The following is a 16,527-nucleotide window of genomic DNA, read 5'->3' as shown; positions in this document are numbered from 1 at the left end:
GGAGTGTAATGACACAATCTCAGCTCACTGCAACCTCCACCTCCCAGTTCAACCAATTCTCCTGCATCAGCCTCCCAAGTAGCTAGGACTACAGGCATGCACCACCACACCTGGTTAATTTTTGTATTTTTAGTAAGATGGGGTTTCACCATGTTGTCCAGGCTGGTCTTGAACTGCTGACCTCAAGTGATCCACCCACCTTGACCTCCTAGAGTGCTGGGATTACAGGTGTGAGCCACCGTGCCTGGCCTTAGTATCAGTTTTAAGACTTCCTGTGTGATTTGAGCAAATCTATGTCTCTGTTTCATATTTTTTAATTCTCTGACATTCTGTTTCTTGGGACTAGGTTCATCACTTTACTGACTCCCTGATTCCAGACTAAAAATATTTCTAGTTTTCCTACAGCAATTTTTTTCTTTGAAAACTCATTCGATTCACTTATGCCTTTCTGCCATCATCTACAAACCCCAAAAGTTGCCTCTGTAGATCTTTACTTTAGCAGTACTTTGGATGTTATTATTTCCTGAAATTGTTCCACTAGTAAAAATCTTGAACTTTGAAATTCAACTCTCAGATCATAGCCATGCCTTCTAGCTCTCCTATTCCTTTGCACCTATTGAACTCCTTGTTCTACCTCATTGAAACTTTTATGCCTGTCTGCTTTCCTGATCACCTATTCCTAGCTTTATGTATTTTGTCCATTCTGGACTATGAAATTTGGTTAATGCATTCTCCCTTATGCTACATTCTCCCTTGCTACATTCCCCCTTATGCTACATTCTTCCTTGCTACATTCATTCCCACAAAGCAATTTTCCTGATCCCTAGACAGTCTTCTGCACCCTGAAAGCCAAGTACTGCTTGTGAAATAACACTTTTTAAGTCTGTTGTTAAACTGGCCTCTTTTTCATCTTACCGCCTGTCTTACTTAGAAACTTTTTGACTAGTTTGTATGCACTGTTTGATCGTCCCACCTGTCCACTCTTGGTATGTTGCAATATGTCCACTTTCCTGAAACCTTTCTGAAAGTTTGTTACTGACTACTCATTTGCAAGATTTGGTGCTTTTTCCTCAACTCTCATTCTGTTTATTTCTTTGTAGTGTTTATCTGTTTTATTCTCCTTTTTATTAAAGGTTTATTTTCTTTATTTGCCAATACTTTTACCTCTACTCTTCGTCATTTTTGCAGGTTCATCTTTTATGTAGTGTAGAGTAAGTGATATCTTACTCTTCCATTTTTACTCAGCAATCCTATCGGAAAAATGTTATCCAAAATTTTCTCTTCCCTTATCCAATATTTATCTTCAGCTTTAACTATCTTCTGTTGATCTCCAGATGTTTAATAAACCAAGTACTAGTTTGACCAGGGCTTCTCAAAGTATAACCCAGGGACAAGCAACGGCACTACCTGGGAATGTGTTAACTATGTAAATTACTGGGCCCCACTTCAGACATGCTGACTCAGAACTCTGGGCTTGAGGCCCAGCAGTCTGTGTTTTAACAAGTCCTCTGGGTCATTTGGAATCATACAAAAGTTTAGAAACATTGTGTTAAATATTTTCAGCTATATGACCCACAGGTTTTCCACAACATCCCTGGAATGGGAAGTATCTCTTCCATGGCAGGCATAAGTAGGTGAGGAGAAAAAACCTGTTGTTTTCTTTATTAACTATTTTGTTACCTCTCTCACCATCCATCCAGTGAGTCATACTGGAAAAACTGGATATCCTCTCTGATTCTTTCACTCCTCATATTCCATGTGCTGTAGCTGTGTCTTATAGATGAGAGTTTATAAATTGGTGTGTCACATTTGGTCCAAAGGTATACATTGTTTGGCCCTATGCTACATTAGATTTTTTTTTAAAAATTGTGTTATTATTTTTAAAATGGGAAGAGTCATTTCTAAACAGAATTCTTTTCATATAACTCTTTATATTTTGAAAACCCTGAACAACACACTCATTGCTTGAAGGATACAGTATAAACTCCTCAGCATGACGTTCGAAAGCTGCTATTTGGATTAATGAAATAATTGACCAGCATTGCCTCTCTTCCTGTCCCCCACTACTTATTTGTTTGCCTGGTCCAAGACCCACGTAGCCTCTGTTCTAGAGTTAGTTCCTTGGGAAGTTAGTGGACGTTATGTGGGGTGAAGGGAAGTGCCAGTGGCCAAATGGTTTGGCAAATAATCCATTAAACAATACGTTAAGCAGTGTTTCTTACTGTGAAGTATCTTAGAACTTTTAATGTGTCATTATTGTACACATTCAAGATGAGGTTGTAGGGTATAGTCTTTGAGAACTTGATTAAATTCTGGGTAACGTACTTTGGAAAATATATGGCTATATCACACTGAATCTTCTCTGATTCATTTTATTCTCTATCATTCCTTTTTCTGAATTTGTTACTGCTTTATTTTCTGAATTGGAAGGCTTTTTTCTTCTTAATCCCCCTTTATGCCCAACTTGGATAACATTTCTCAGAGAAATCTTTTCTTTCACCATCATTTCTTTCTCTGGGTAGTAGCAATTTCCTAGTCTCTTTTTTTTTTTCCTTTATTTTTGAGGTGGCATCTCACTCTGTCGCCCAGGCTGGAGTGCAGTGGGACAGTCTTGGCTCACTGCAACCTCCGCCTCCCGGGTTCAGGCGATTCTCCTGCCTCAGTCTCCCAAGTAGCCAGGACCACAAGCATGTATCACCATGCTTTTCTAATTTTTGTATGTTTAGTAGAGTCGGGGTTTCACATGTTGGCCAGGCTGGTCTTGAACTCCTGACCTCAAGTGATCCGCCCGCCTCAGCCACCCAACTGAGTCTCATCTTGATTATTACCATCTAATTGAATATCTACTAGTCATCTGGGTATCAGATACTATGCTGAGTGCTACAGGTAGATGAAAAGATGAAGAGTAGTTCCTGCTCACATGGAATTTTTAATTAATTTGTGCCTTATATAATTTTGTTAACATGACTATTTTAATTCACATTTCGCTTATATTAGGCCTATTTGTATGGTTTAATAAAAGATGCTGTGGTCAAAGTTTAAATAAGCTAAACAGAAGGTAGAAAGTTGAAAATAAAATACTTCTCTCTATTCCTACTCCTCAACTAGTTAACTTTAAATAGTTACTGTAGTATGCATCTCTTTCCAGAAATTTGTTATGTAAGTACAAATATAGGTCTGTATATATATCTTTTTTAGTTTACATAAATGGAATTATATTTCTTAGTTTTCATGACAGCCCATTTAGATTGTCTGCTGTTTGAGGTCTAGATCATTATGCTGTTTATATTTCTTCTTTTACTACATAGTATAAGGCTTTGTATATGGTGTGCAATAAATGTTTATTTTGGCTTTATAAAATGTGAAGGTATTGAACCATCATATTGACTCTTCCAATCCTATTTTGTTAACAGAGTTTTGTTTTTTTTAGAGATGGGGTCTTGCTCCTTTACCCAGGCCGATGTGCAGTGGTGTGATCATAGTTCACTGCAACCTCTAATTCCTGAACTCAAAGGATCCTCCTATCTTAGCCTCCCGAATACTAGGACCACAGGCTCATGCCACCACACCCGACTGATTTTTTTTATTTTTTGTGGAGACAGGGTCTTGCTATGTTGCCCAGGCTGTTCGTGAACTCCTGGGCTCAAGCAATCTTCCCGGCTCAGCCTCCTAAAATGCTAGGATTACAGATGTGAACTACCGTGCTCAGCCTTGAAAATCTATTAATAATTTTTAGAATAAAGCTCTCTAACCAATATGTAAGTGATCAAATCTGTTCATAGGCTTCAGCAAACTGGTCCTGCCAAAACTGCTTGTGTTCTCAACAGGCATTTTTTGTTTCTTAACTCAAGACCTTAACAATTTAAGAATTTAGCACTGCTGAGTTTCTGGGCTGCTTGAGGATTTAACTCCTGTTCACTCTGATCAGCTTCTTTCTCATCTAGTCTGTCTTCCCTTCTTCCTGCCCCTACCTTTTGTGAAATAGGGTTATATAGTTAGCTACTTGTGAACCGTCTAACCCTTTTAAAAGAATACAATATACTCCATTTGATGTGAACTATAGTTACTTAAAAGTTTAACCAGATTAAATATCAGCTATCAATATATTTCTCTCTTTAATCATTATTGTAATCAAATTACTGTTAATTGTGCCTGCTATCATGGGAATTTTATTACTTTAATAAATTTAGATTTTTTTCCAAGGTTAAGAAAGAATCCAGTTCGCACTTTTTTATTCTCTTCTCCTTCTGTTTCTTTGAATTTAGCTGTTGACAGTGTCTTGAAGAGGATGACAATAATTGGTGTAATTTTATCCTTCCGATCATTGGCACAAGAAGCACTTAGAGATGTAAGAAACCATTACAAGTATATACTGTGTATCCAAACAATCCCTTTTAATTTCTCAGAAGTTTAAACTTACTTTTCAGATTCATACTTGGCAATGATATAATTAAAATTCCAGTTTTAGTAGTTACAGAAAATAACATACATAACATTAGTTATTTAAGCTCATTTTTTGTTGTGGTACTGCTGCTTGGAGAATATAACTTGCATGGTTATTGCTCTTCATTATCAGTAGAGTATTTTCAATTTTGACTATACTTGCTTTAATATTGAATAATTTTGAATGCATTTCATTTTCATATGTCTTCGAATTTTTGAAAACTCACAAAGTAGATAAAGTAAAATAATTTTTATGAAACTAAAATTAATCAATTGGTAATATTTTGTAAGTTTAGGGTTTGCCATTGAAAAATAATTCTGTATTCGTTTTCCTGCCTAGGTCTTGTCCTACCACATTCCTTTTCTTGTAAGTTCAATTGAAGATTTTAAGGATCACATTCCAAGGGAAACTGATATGAAGGTAATAATATAATTTATGGTTGGGGTTTACAGTCTCTAAAGCAAAATATTTAAATTACATATGCAATAAAATGTAATAAATCCTAAACTACTATAAAGTTTCTATTTTAGAGTGGTTAGTTAACATGCTTGCCTTTGTAATGTAGTTAACATGCTTGCCTTTGTAATTGAATCTTTGAGAGCTCAGCACCAAAATACTACCTAGGCATTTTGAAATTCAATCTTCTTTGATCACCTATAGCAATGCAAAATTGACTAAAAATAGATTTTTTTTTCTAAAATGGATAGCTGTTTATACATGGGGATAAAGAAATTAAGAAAGATGAGGCGGCCGGGCACGGTGGTTCACACCTGTAATCCCAGCACTTTGGGAGGCCGAGGTGGGCAGATCATGAGGTCAGGAGTTCGAGACCATCCTGGCTAGCATGGTGAAACCCCGTCTTTACTAAAAATACACACACAAAAAACTAACCGGGCATGGTGGCGGGTGCCTGTAGTCCCAGCTACTCGGGAGGCTGAGGCAGGAGAATGGCGTTAACCTGGGAGGCAGAGCTTGCAGTGAGCCAAGATCATGCCACTGCACTCCAGCCTGGGCAGCAGAGTGAGACTCCATCTCAAAAAAAAAAAAAAAAAAGATGAGGCAATGAAATAATAGTTGTTTTAAATACAATGAAATTCATTAAGTTTAAAATTGATGTTAAGTCATTTCCTATAAAAGGATGTAATTGTAGGCTGTAATTTTAAAAATATTTTTAGTATTCGATTATATGTAATATATATAAAACAGCAGGTTGGCAGCCTTCTGTGAACTTACCGTTTTTGTTTTGGAAATCTATTGAGCCATGAAATCCAACTATTGATCTAAACGTAGCAATGATTGTCCAGTGGTTATACATCTAGTAAGTGATATATCAGGACTCATGTTTGTGTTTTCTAAACTGACACATTTCTTAGATTGTTTCTGTTTCACATATCTTGAAAAGCACTGACTGAAAAAAAAAAATGTCTAAACTCCTTTGTATGACACCAAGAATCTTCTAAAATTGGTGTCACTCAGGCCAGGCACAGTGGCTCAAGCCTGTAATCCCAGCACCCTGGGAGGTCGAGGTGGATTCTGTCACCTGAGGTCAGGAGTAAGAGACCAGCCCGACTAACATGGAGAAACTCCATCTCTACTAAAAATACAAAATTAGCTGAGTGTGGCGGTGCATGCCTGTAATCCCCGCTACTCGGGAGGTTGAGGCAGGAGAATCTCTTGAACCAGGGAGGCGGAGGTTGTGGTGAGCTGAGATTTTGCCATTGCACTCCAGCCTGGGCAACAGGAGCAAAACTCCGTCTCAAAAAAAAAAAAAAAAAAATTGGTGCCACTCAAACTTTTTGAGGCTTATCTTCTACCACTTCTTTCTTCCTTCTCCCACTCTCTTCTCTTTCTTACTCTGCCCCTCTTTTTATATGGTATTCTGTGAGCTAACTAGATCTTTCTGTTGCATTTATTATCAACTAATTATTATCAAGTAATTTATTCTACTTGAAAATACCACCCTTTTCTCTTTCTGCCTTTTGAAATCCTACCTGTATTTTAAGGCCTCATTCAATTGCCATTTTCTAAGAAACATTCCTAGATTCTCCACTGATAAAGAACTTCATTTTTCTTAGTGTTATCAGAGAACTTGTTTATCTCCTGTGGAGTTGAACATAATCTGCCTTGTATTATAATTATATTTTTCTACTTATATTTATACCAAATCATATATATCTTGAAGATCCAGACTTTTTGTTATTGTTGTTGTTGTTGTTGTTGCTGTTGTTTCTCTTACAGTGTGTTGTACAGAATAAACATTTGAGATCAGTGATTGTCTAGTGATTCTATGATTGAAAACTATGTGCAAATAGCTCAAAATGATTTCCTAAGTGGAAACACTACAGAAAAAATAAGGAGACAAAAACTAATCAGTTCTTGAGAAGACACTAATGTGCAGAATTATGAGAATTCTATATATATTCTGAGCAGCCATTCAGTTTTCACCTGACATAGTCATGTTTAGTTTCCAGCAAACTTTCAGTAGAACTTAACTGTTTAAAACAAACAAACAAACATGTTTTTTAACAGCTTTATTGAGTTATAAGTCACCTCAGAAAATTTACTCATTGAAAATGCACAATTCAGTGGTTTTTAGTGTAGTGCCAGAATTGTTCAACCATCACCACAGTCAACTTTAGAACATTTTCATCATCCCCAAAAAGAAGTCTTGTACCCGTTAGCAGTCACTCCCCATTCCACTTCTTGTCGCCCATCCCTAGCCCTAGGCAATGACTAATCTACTTTCTGTTTAAATTAGAATACTTTAGACACTTATATAAATCGTCATGTGTAGTCTTCTGATACTGGCTTCTTTCACTTAGCATATTTTCAGGATTCATACATATTACAGCATATAATGGCACTTTTTTTAATGATTGTTGAATAATGTTTCATTGTATGGATATACAACATTTTGTTTATTCACATCAATTGATGGACATCTGGGTTGTTTTCACTTCTTAGCTATTAGAAACACTGCTACTGTGAACATCGGTGTACAGGTTTTTATGTGAACGTGTATTACTTCTCTTGAGTATATATCAGGAGAGAATTGCTGGGTCATATGAAAACTGTAGCCTTTTGAGGAACTGCTAAACTGTTTTCAAATTGGGTGTGCCATTTTACATTCCTACCAGCATTGTATGAGGGTTTCACTTTTTCTGCATCTTCACGAATACTTGTAATTGTCTGTGTTCTTAATCACAGCCATCTAGTGAGTGTGAAGTGGCATCTCATTGTTTTGATTTGCATTTTCCTGATGGCAAATTATGTTGAACGTGTTTTCATATGTTTACTGGTTATTTCTATATCTTCTTTGGAGAAATAACTAACTTTGACATTTTAAATTGGGTTGTCTTTCTCTATTTGTGAGTTCTTCATATACTTTGGATACAAGTCCATTAACAGATTCATGATTTGCAAATCTTTTCTCTAATTCTATAGGTTGATGTTGTCTTTTAGTTTCAGTGAAGTTCATTTTATCGATTTTTGGGGGGGGTTTTGTTTGTGCTTTTGGTGTCAATCTAAGAAACCATTGCCTAATGCAATGTCATGATGATTTGTGCCTATGTATTCTTCTAAGCATTTTACAGTTTTAGCTCTTACATTTAGGTTTATGATTCATTTTGAGTTAATTTGTGTGTGTGAAGTGAGTAATAGATTACAAACATTTTAATCTAGAACTTAATCCCTGCCATGTTCCCAGTTTTTCTAAGCTATACTGTTTTACTTCATATTTTATACTAAGGTTTTTTTGTCACAATATCAGAGGTAACACCAGTTAGATAGATAGTTTTCTTCTGAGGTTATTAAGCAGTCAGAATATCTTGAATATTTGAAATCTATATGTGATACAGAAAAATTGCTTTCGTTATTAGAAACTCCCTAATCAGATTTTTAAATGAATACTCCTTTAAAAACCTATTGTAAGTAATTTGCCATATTTATAGATATGATATGATTGGACATTGAACCACTATAATTTTTCATTAAACTACTATGTAAACATAGGTCTAGTAATTGATTCACTTTGTTCATTTATTGATCTTTTCTGACTTGATATTTTATATTCATGCTTCCAAAAGAAATGATAACTTTAGAATGATCCTGTTGGAATGTGCCACAGAAAGTATACAAGTTTTGTTTGGCCTAGCAGTAGGAAATTAGAACCAGCACCACCTCACACTATTCAGCCTGCATTGAATCTGTTGTTCAATATACTTAGTTATGCTATAGTTTCTGCTTCAGCCAAGTTTCTGAAATTTTCTGGTGTTCTTCTAGGCAGACTCAAACAGTGAGCTTTTTCAGAAATTTGTTAGACTGTTTATTGCTCTGTAACTCTTATGTTTTTATCAGGTTGCAATGAATGTGTATGAATTATCGTCAGCTGCTGGATTACCTTGTGAGATTGATCCTGCGTTGGTCGTAGCTCTTTCTTCACAAAAATCGGGTAAAATGCATTAGTAAATATTAAATTCTCTTAGTTAAAGCTACCAGGGCAGCATAGGTATAGGTATGATATTTAATCATATATTCAAATGCCTGCTTTGTGTTCATCTTTTTAAATTTGTTATTGTTATTGCTGGTAGTTGGACTATATCAGTGCATAAAACACAAACATCCCCACCTTCTGGAATTTAAGATTGGATGAGATTACTGGGCCATTTAGTGTATATAGATGCAGCAGTGAAGAGGATCCAGGTCTGAGCCTTGAGCCATTCTAAGATTTAAGAGTTCAGGGAGAAAAGGAAAAACCACCGAAAAAGAAATTTAGAGAAATTGAGAAGATAGGACCAATGAAGTAGAAGAAAAACCAGAAAAGAGTAGCTTCCAGGAAGATAGAAAGGAAATGATCAGCTATGTAGAGTTAATTGGTGGTACTGACAAGATCAGTGTCAGTGAGGTTTTATGGGCAAAAGGCTGATTAGTGAGTAAGGGAGATTAAGGGAGAATAGGAAGAAAAGGATTTGAAGATAACCATAAGACAACTCTCTCAAAGGGTTCTATTGTAAAGGGGAGCAAAGAAATAAAATCTCAGCAGCTGGAGGCAAGAGCAAAGTCAAGAGAAGGATTTTTTTAAGATAGAGGAGAAGTATGCTGATGGGAGATGGTCCAGTAGATAGCATAAAATTGAGATCTAGAAATTTTTATTGGACTAGAGTTATTCACCATCAAGAGTTTGTACAGTGTTATATAAAACATTCAGAAATTTTTAAGACCAGCCCTTAGAAATAAAGTGCTTAGAATCCTGTAGATATTTCTTGATTTGTCTACAAAGTAAATACAGCATTTCATCTATTTCTACTACAAAAATGCCCTTTCTGCCCCCTTGAGGCAGCAGCCTGGTGTTTGAGGTAATCAGTTTTTTTTTTTTTTTTTTGCGTTTAACAATGCTTTTTGTTTCCTTATTCATACAGTATGTTACATTTAGTCACATGGATAATTATAATTTTTACTTGATTTTCTACAGCTGTATTTTTTGTAGTCACCAAATCTTTAAAACATATTTCGGCTTTTTTCTTATATTCAATTTTTAATTATATCTAATGGTGATTAGAGCCTAAATAACCCACAGTTTGAGTGCATATCACAATAATGTTTTAGAAAGGGTTGTGTCTTGAAAACTTCAGGGCAAGGCTAGGTATTTTTATTCATGACTAGTTTCTTCTGTCTTCTAAAATAGAGAGGTTGAAAACCCAGTCCACTTCCCACATTTATGTCTTTTAAATAGTAAATTTCAAATTATATTCATATCTATTTCAAAAAGTAATTAAGAATTTTTTGGTGATTTTGCAGAATAATTTATGAGATAAGTTTTCTAAATTGTAAATATAACTTTCTCATAAAGTAATAATTCCCCTTTAGTTTTCAATTAGGAAATTGTAGGATTGCAGTTATCCTAACTGTATTTTTTGTTCTATAATCTTACAATTAAGAGAAATAAAATGTTACCTTATTGTTTTATCACACGTCCTTGAAATATGCCTAAGTAGTTGATAATAGTCAATTGTAACATAAATTGTTTCTACTTTATTTTTTATAACAAAATTGTGACCAATTCTATAGAATGCTAGTAAAATACTTTACTATTTCTAAAAAAAAGTAAGCCATTTTAAAAATAAAAATCTGTTTAGTTTAGATTATCAAATCTTAACTAATCTTGAAGAAATACCTTGATTTTATTCTTAATTTTTGTCCCTTAGAAAACATTAGTCCAGAAGAGGAGTATAAAATTGCCTGCCTTCTCATGGTGTTTGTGGCAGTTTCTTTGCCAACACTGGCCAGTAATGTGATGTCCCAGTATAGCCCCGCTATAGAAGGTAATAGTGGTTTCAAATTGTTTTGGCAATGGAAAAATCATGGGTTTTGGTATTTTATAATAAAATATGAGTTAAGTTCTGCCACTAACTGGTAGTGGAACATGGGATAGTCTGTTTCTCTTTTCCTGAACTGCAATTTCCTGATATATGAAATGTGTGTAAGTAAGCTCATATGTGCCTGAATGTGCGTAGAGGTCGGTGAGGGCGTATCCAACTCATAGGATTATTTTAGGGATTGAATGATAAGATGTTGTAAAGCAGCTAAGCACTTCTTTTTTGTTTCCGAGGTACTATAAAACTGATATGTGATTTCTTTTAGATGTTTTCAGAAGTGTTTGCCTGTTTAACGTATACACGATCGTTTGTTACTCTCTTGCTACACTAGTTTTGAAAACATCAGTGTTCATGAAAGTCAAAGGAGAGCAAGTCCGGTCATGTCCCAACTCTCCTCTTAATTATGCCACTATTTTTGTAGATTGTGAAGTCATTAAAGATTTGCCTGCTATGTATTATTTGCTATTTTGGGGTCTACACAACCCTATTTGCATTTTCTCAGGGCATTGCAACAACATACATTGCTTGGCCAAAGCCATCAACCAGATTGCTGCAGCTTTGTTTACAATTCACAAAGGAAGCATTGAAGACCGTCTTAAAGAATTTCTGGCGGTATGTATAATCAAATAACAAAACTCATCACATTTTATAAAGAAAACTAAAAATCACAACTATGAGATATAAGAATAAATTCTCTTTAATTTTACATTTTATTTTGTGCCCTCTAATGGCATATTGTTTTCAAATTATTTTCTCAGGTATATGAATTTCAGTCTCCTTTTATTTTTATTTATTTATTTATTTTCTTTTTTTGGAGGGAGAAACAGGTAAAGGTGGGGCATTAAAATCGTGGAGCAGTCCATTATTTCCCTTAGACTCGGAAGTTTCTTTCCCAACTCTAGAGCTCTGCGGTATGACCTTTTCTCCCTAAGCTGATGTTTGGACTGCCTTAGAAATTTTCCTAGGGTTGAAAGAGAAAAAAGCAAAGGAAAATTGAGGCCAAGAGAGAGGCTGTTCCCTCTAAAAAGACGTATTTTGCTTATTTCCATTTCTTTGGAGAAAGACCATTAATGGTGATAAATTCATCATTAAAAATACTACACACTACCAAAAGAGAGGAGTGCTAAATGAAACATGGTTTCATTAGCCTCATGAAACATGGTTTTTAATTTCTGTATCAATGTAGTTCTTTATTTTCTTTATTAATATAACCTTTTCCATATTTTATTTAAAGGAAAGATGTACCATGGCATACTGAACTCTAGAACATTTACTTCTTTTTCGGTTGTAAATCCTGTCAGCTTTTTACAAAAATAATTTTTTAATTAAAAATGCATATACAGTACTAACTTGAGGAGAAAATAACTTCTATTTCAAGGAAAACACTATTAAAATCGTTAAGTGCTTCTTTCCATTTGCAGATAATTCCTTCACTCAGGGTTTAATGTCTTAGTCTTACAGTGTTTCTGTGAAGTCAGATCCAGTGTGAAACTGTCTTCTTCCTTGGGAACTAAGAAATATAGTCAGTATAGATGATGGGATAAGAGAAAATAATTTGAATCATTTTTAAAAGCAGACTTGTTCTGAAAAAAATCAGTTTTAAAGACCAACAAGAATATTTGATTACATTTATTATGTTAGTGTCTCTTTGTGCCTTAATTACTCTCTAAATTACTGCTTGAATGTAGGGTATCTAAGCTCGTTTTATTTGTTATTTAATTGCTCATTATTTTATATTTAGCACTGAATGATTGAAATGTGTTGGAAGCTGAAGCATACCTAAAATAAGTAACTGATGAACCTTTTATTAACTCACTTTATGTGTATGTATACTTTTAAGCTTGCATCCTCCAGTCTACTGAAAATTGGCCAGGAGACAGATAAAACTACAACAAGAAATAGAGAATCAGTTTATTTACTGCTAGATATGGTAAGTCTCATTTTAATTTTTACTAAAAATAAAAGAGTTCCAGTCATTCCTGAGAGTCTTTTCTTGGCATTTTAGTCATTTAATACTTTTTTTGATCCCTTTTGTTTACTTCACATAAGCCACACCTTTCTAAAATTTGCAGAGAAGACTGACATCACTCATATTTTATCATTTCAGTAATATCAGAAAATAACAAAATCTAAGGTTAGTATTAACTATGGGTATTCTTTTATGAACAATTTTTCAACCTGTTGGAAAACACTTAGGCCTTGTATTTTTCTAGTGTATTGGCGTCAGCTCTCTTCCAGTTTTCTGAGTTTTCTACATTCTGACTCTATTCTGCCCATTTCTTGTAATTTTCTGTGCCTAGTCACTTCCCTCTCTGCAGTGTCTATGAATCGGCTCTTGCTTGTTTCTACCACGTGGCTCTTTCCCCACTTAGAATCATTTTCCTTACCTGCAGAAATCGGATTTATCCTAATGATTCCTCAAATCTTTTTCCAGATAGTCTTTCCTGATTACTTTGGCCTGCGTTAATTTTTCTTCTGTTTTGAATTCCTATAGAATTTACAGCTTTCCATTTCATTATAGTTGGTTTTATGTTTGGTTTTGCTTCCCAGCTTAGTCTTGGACTGCCAGGTAGAGTTGGTGGTATGGACCATATTTTAAATATTTTTGTATTGTCTTTTATTTCTAGTATATCAGTGAGGAAAATGAAAGTGCTCAGTATATTCCTGTTGATTAAATATTATAATTGAAAAGTAGCCCTTTTTAAACTTTTTTTAAACTTTTTGATATATATTCACTGTGGCACATTTACATTTTAGATTAAGTAAAAGGAAAATAACATGTGTCTATTTCTAATAAGAACAATACAGAAATTCTGTCTTACTGGTTGTCAATAAATGTTCCCATTATAAATAACTTGAGTTTTGATGCATTTTTTGAATTTTTCAGATTGTACAAGAATCCCCATTCCTTACAATGGATCTTTTGGAATCTTGTTTTCCTTATGTCTTGCTGAGAAATGCATACCATGCTGTCTACAAACAAAGTGTTACATCTTCTGCATAAAATACCTACTTATTCAAGACAAGCACGCATTTTTGTTGCCTTGGTTTTACCTGTAGACTGTGGAACTATTTTACCTTAAGGCCTGAAAAAGTTTTGTGGATTATAAATTTCTTTCATACGGTTGTATTTTCTGATCATTGGTTTCTTAATATGGTTGTACTACAGTATACTTGGTTGATTTAGGTTGCACATTCACTGAATTCACTGAGATTATTCCTATAATTTTAGAGTATCATTTATTTGAACAACATACATTATCAACATGTTTTTGATATTTGATAATGAAAAAAATCTTTGCTTGTTTATTTCTGAAAAAGAATTGTATTTAGTGATTATTTTAGATAGTGATATTATAGCATTCATCTGTGTGTAAATTATTTCATATAGGGAAGAGTTCTGATCTGTACCTATGGTTCTTATTGAAAACAAAATTGGATGTGCATTTCTGTGATGTTATGAGTACATTTCTACTTTATTTTGAAACATTTGCCAAACTAAATACTATAACACTGTATAACATTTTAAAATGTTAAAGAACTGCTTAGTGTTAGAAGCAGATCATTTCCCAAAATTCTAAAAACAGCAGCATATGTTGTTGCTTGTATAAAGCCTAGGGATAATTTTTAGACTAACTTCCATGGTGCCCTGTTGGCATTAGCACTACCATTGTACCCTGCTGTATAATAAACAATCTTAGACATTTATCAACTGTTGATACAAATGTTAGTCCCTAACCACTTTTTATATATGTTTTAAATTTTTGAAATTCAAGTGTACCTGCCATAACATAAAATAAACACTAGACTGTATCACACTTTGAATGATTTCTTTAAGATCCTTGGATATTCATTCTGTAATAACAAAGTTTTTGTTTAAACTTAGTTTAAAATATAAAAAATAATAGTTTAGGAATGTCTTAAGTACAGCATTCGATACCAGGTCAGCTATTACATGATTTGTTTAAATGTTTTGAAAAACATTTTATTGAAAAAAATACCAAAATTAGAAAATAAAATTACACAGTACTTCTTAAAAATTAAGAACTTAAAGAAAACTTGTGTGCTGTCAACTTGCTCATTTAATCTGTAACCAAATAGAGTTATTTAAAAGAAAAGGGAAAAAAAATTGAGTGATCCTGCGACTAGTGAGAATGTTGAGAACTGCTATGTTCGTCAGTAATGAATGGGAAAGACATCAGGGGCCTATTGCTTAATAGTTGGCATGGAGGGCAAAGCAGCTCACTTAGTTTGAAAACTAACCAGATGTTTTGCTCTTTGACTGGCATTGTTGAGACTTTCTCAACAGCTTTGTATCTGAATATCATAAACAGCTTCTGTTGTTCACAGCTTCTTATGTATACACTGGTAACTTGTGTTAAGATAAAACAAAGCTGCTGTGAACTCAGTTATAATGTTTTTCTTTCTTCAAACATAGAGAGTAGAATGAAATTGAAGTACTACAAGATTATACTGTTGTTTTGTGTATGAGTTGTCCAGCCTGTATTTAAAGTAGGGAGTAGTTATCACTGTCTGTTGAAAAATTGTAGTTGTTCCATAAAGATTTTTTTAAAAGGGAAATTTTAAAAAGGCATAGTTCAGACCTGAAATAGTCTGATTTACACAGTGAACAGTCAAAACTAAGATTTAATGCTGTTTGTTTTGAAATATTAGGATCTTAGAGGGGTAATAACTTTGTTGGCAATGATATCTTGAGAGGTAAAGTAGGCATTTGGATATGTACACTTTGGAATCATATGTGAAAGAGCATAAGGATGAAAATAAGGCATTCTTTACCACAGCTAGGCTGAGAAAAAATATCACTCCTTTGTAGTCACCTGAAGTTGTTCTTGTCCACATTTTCTCTCATACAGCAAAGGTGGGGGAGGAGGCATGGCAGAGGTAACTTGGAGGAAAAAGTTAAAAGTAAATTGACAGCTACTATTTTTAATATCTTGTTTGTTTTATTTTCTTCTAAACTTATACAACAACATACTATTTTTGTTGTTTTCTCTACATTAATGTGATCATACCGTACATACTGGCCTGTAATCTGCTTATTTCACTCAATAATAGAAAAAATGTCTTTGATATTCTTTTTGATACCTCTATAGATACCATAACTAATTTAACAATATCATGGCCAGGCGTAATGGCACACTCCTATAATTTCAGCACTTTGGGAGGCCAAGGCGGATGGATCACTTGAGGCCAGGAGTTCGACACCAGCCTGGCCAACGTGGCAAAACCCCGACACTACTAAAAATACAAAAATTACCCAGGTATGATGGTGCACACCTATCATCCCAGCTACATGGGAGGCTGAGGTGGGAGAATTGTTTTGAACCCAGAAGGAGGAGGTTGCAGTGAGCTGAGATCATACCACTGTACTCCAGTCTGGGTGACAGAATGAGACTGTCTCAAAAAAAAAAAAAAGAAAGAAAGAAAATACTCATTTGGAGAGATTGGTTAGATAGACAATTTCTTTTCATTATTATAAATGTATATCTATATCTTGGTAAACTTGACGTGTATTTTTTTAGAATAATTTTTCAGAAGTAAAATTGCTTGCTTTCTACTGCTTTTTCATTCATTTTTTTAAGCAAGTATTTTTAGATTCCTGGATGTAATGGTGAGCGAAAAGGTGACCCTTTTATAGTTGAGCTTGGATTTTCATGATGGTATACAATAAACGAACCAGCTGCTTCC

The 16,527-nt window shown here is 34.3% G+C and overlaps 1 protein-coding gene across 4 annotated transcripts in view; it reads left to right on the top strand.

Moving 5' to 3' along the window:
- LOC105499550 (NCK associated protein 1) overlaps nt 1-14,636 on the top strand; it is a 110,310-nt gene extending 95,674 nt beyond the window's left edge. For all 4 annotated transcript variants that reach the window (XM_011772175.3, XM_011772174.3, XM_011772173.3 and 1 more), the window contains 7 exons: nt 4,266-4,348; nt 4,784-4,864; nt 8,801-8,894; nt 10,648-10,764; nt 11,321-11,430; nt 12,659-12,748; nt 13,706-14,636. In XM_011772175.3, the coding sequence (XP_011770477.1) occupies nt 4,266-4,348; nt 4,784-4,864; nt 8,801-8,894; nt 10,648-10,764; nt 11,321-11,430; nt 12,659-12,748; nt 13,706-13,822 (692 nt within the window). In that variant the 3' untranslated portion in view covers nt 13,823-14,636. The remainder of the gene's footprint in view (nt 1-4,265; nt 4,349-4,783; nt 4,865-8,800; nt 8,895-10,647; nt 10,765-11,320; nt 11,431-12,658; nt 12,749-13,705) is intronic.
- The last annotated feature ends 1,891 nt before the right edge of the window (nt 14,637-16,527 follow it).

The sequence above is a fragment of the Macaca nemestrina genome, chromosome 11, assembly GCF_043159975.1.
Source record: "Macaca nemestrina isolate mMacNem1 chromosome 11, mMacNem.hap1, whole genome shotgun sequence".
NCBI classification, from domain to species: domain Eukaryota; kingdom Metazoa; phylum Chordata; class Mammalia; order Primates; family Cercopithecidae; genus Macaca; species Macaca nemestrina.
Note: the sequence above shows the minus strand (reverse complement) of the source record. Positions and strands in the feature narration are given on the sequence as shown.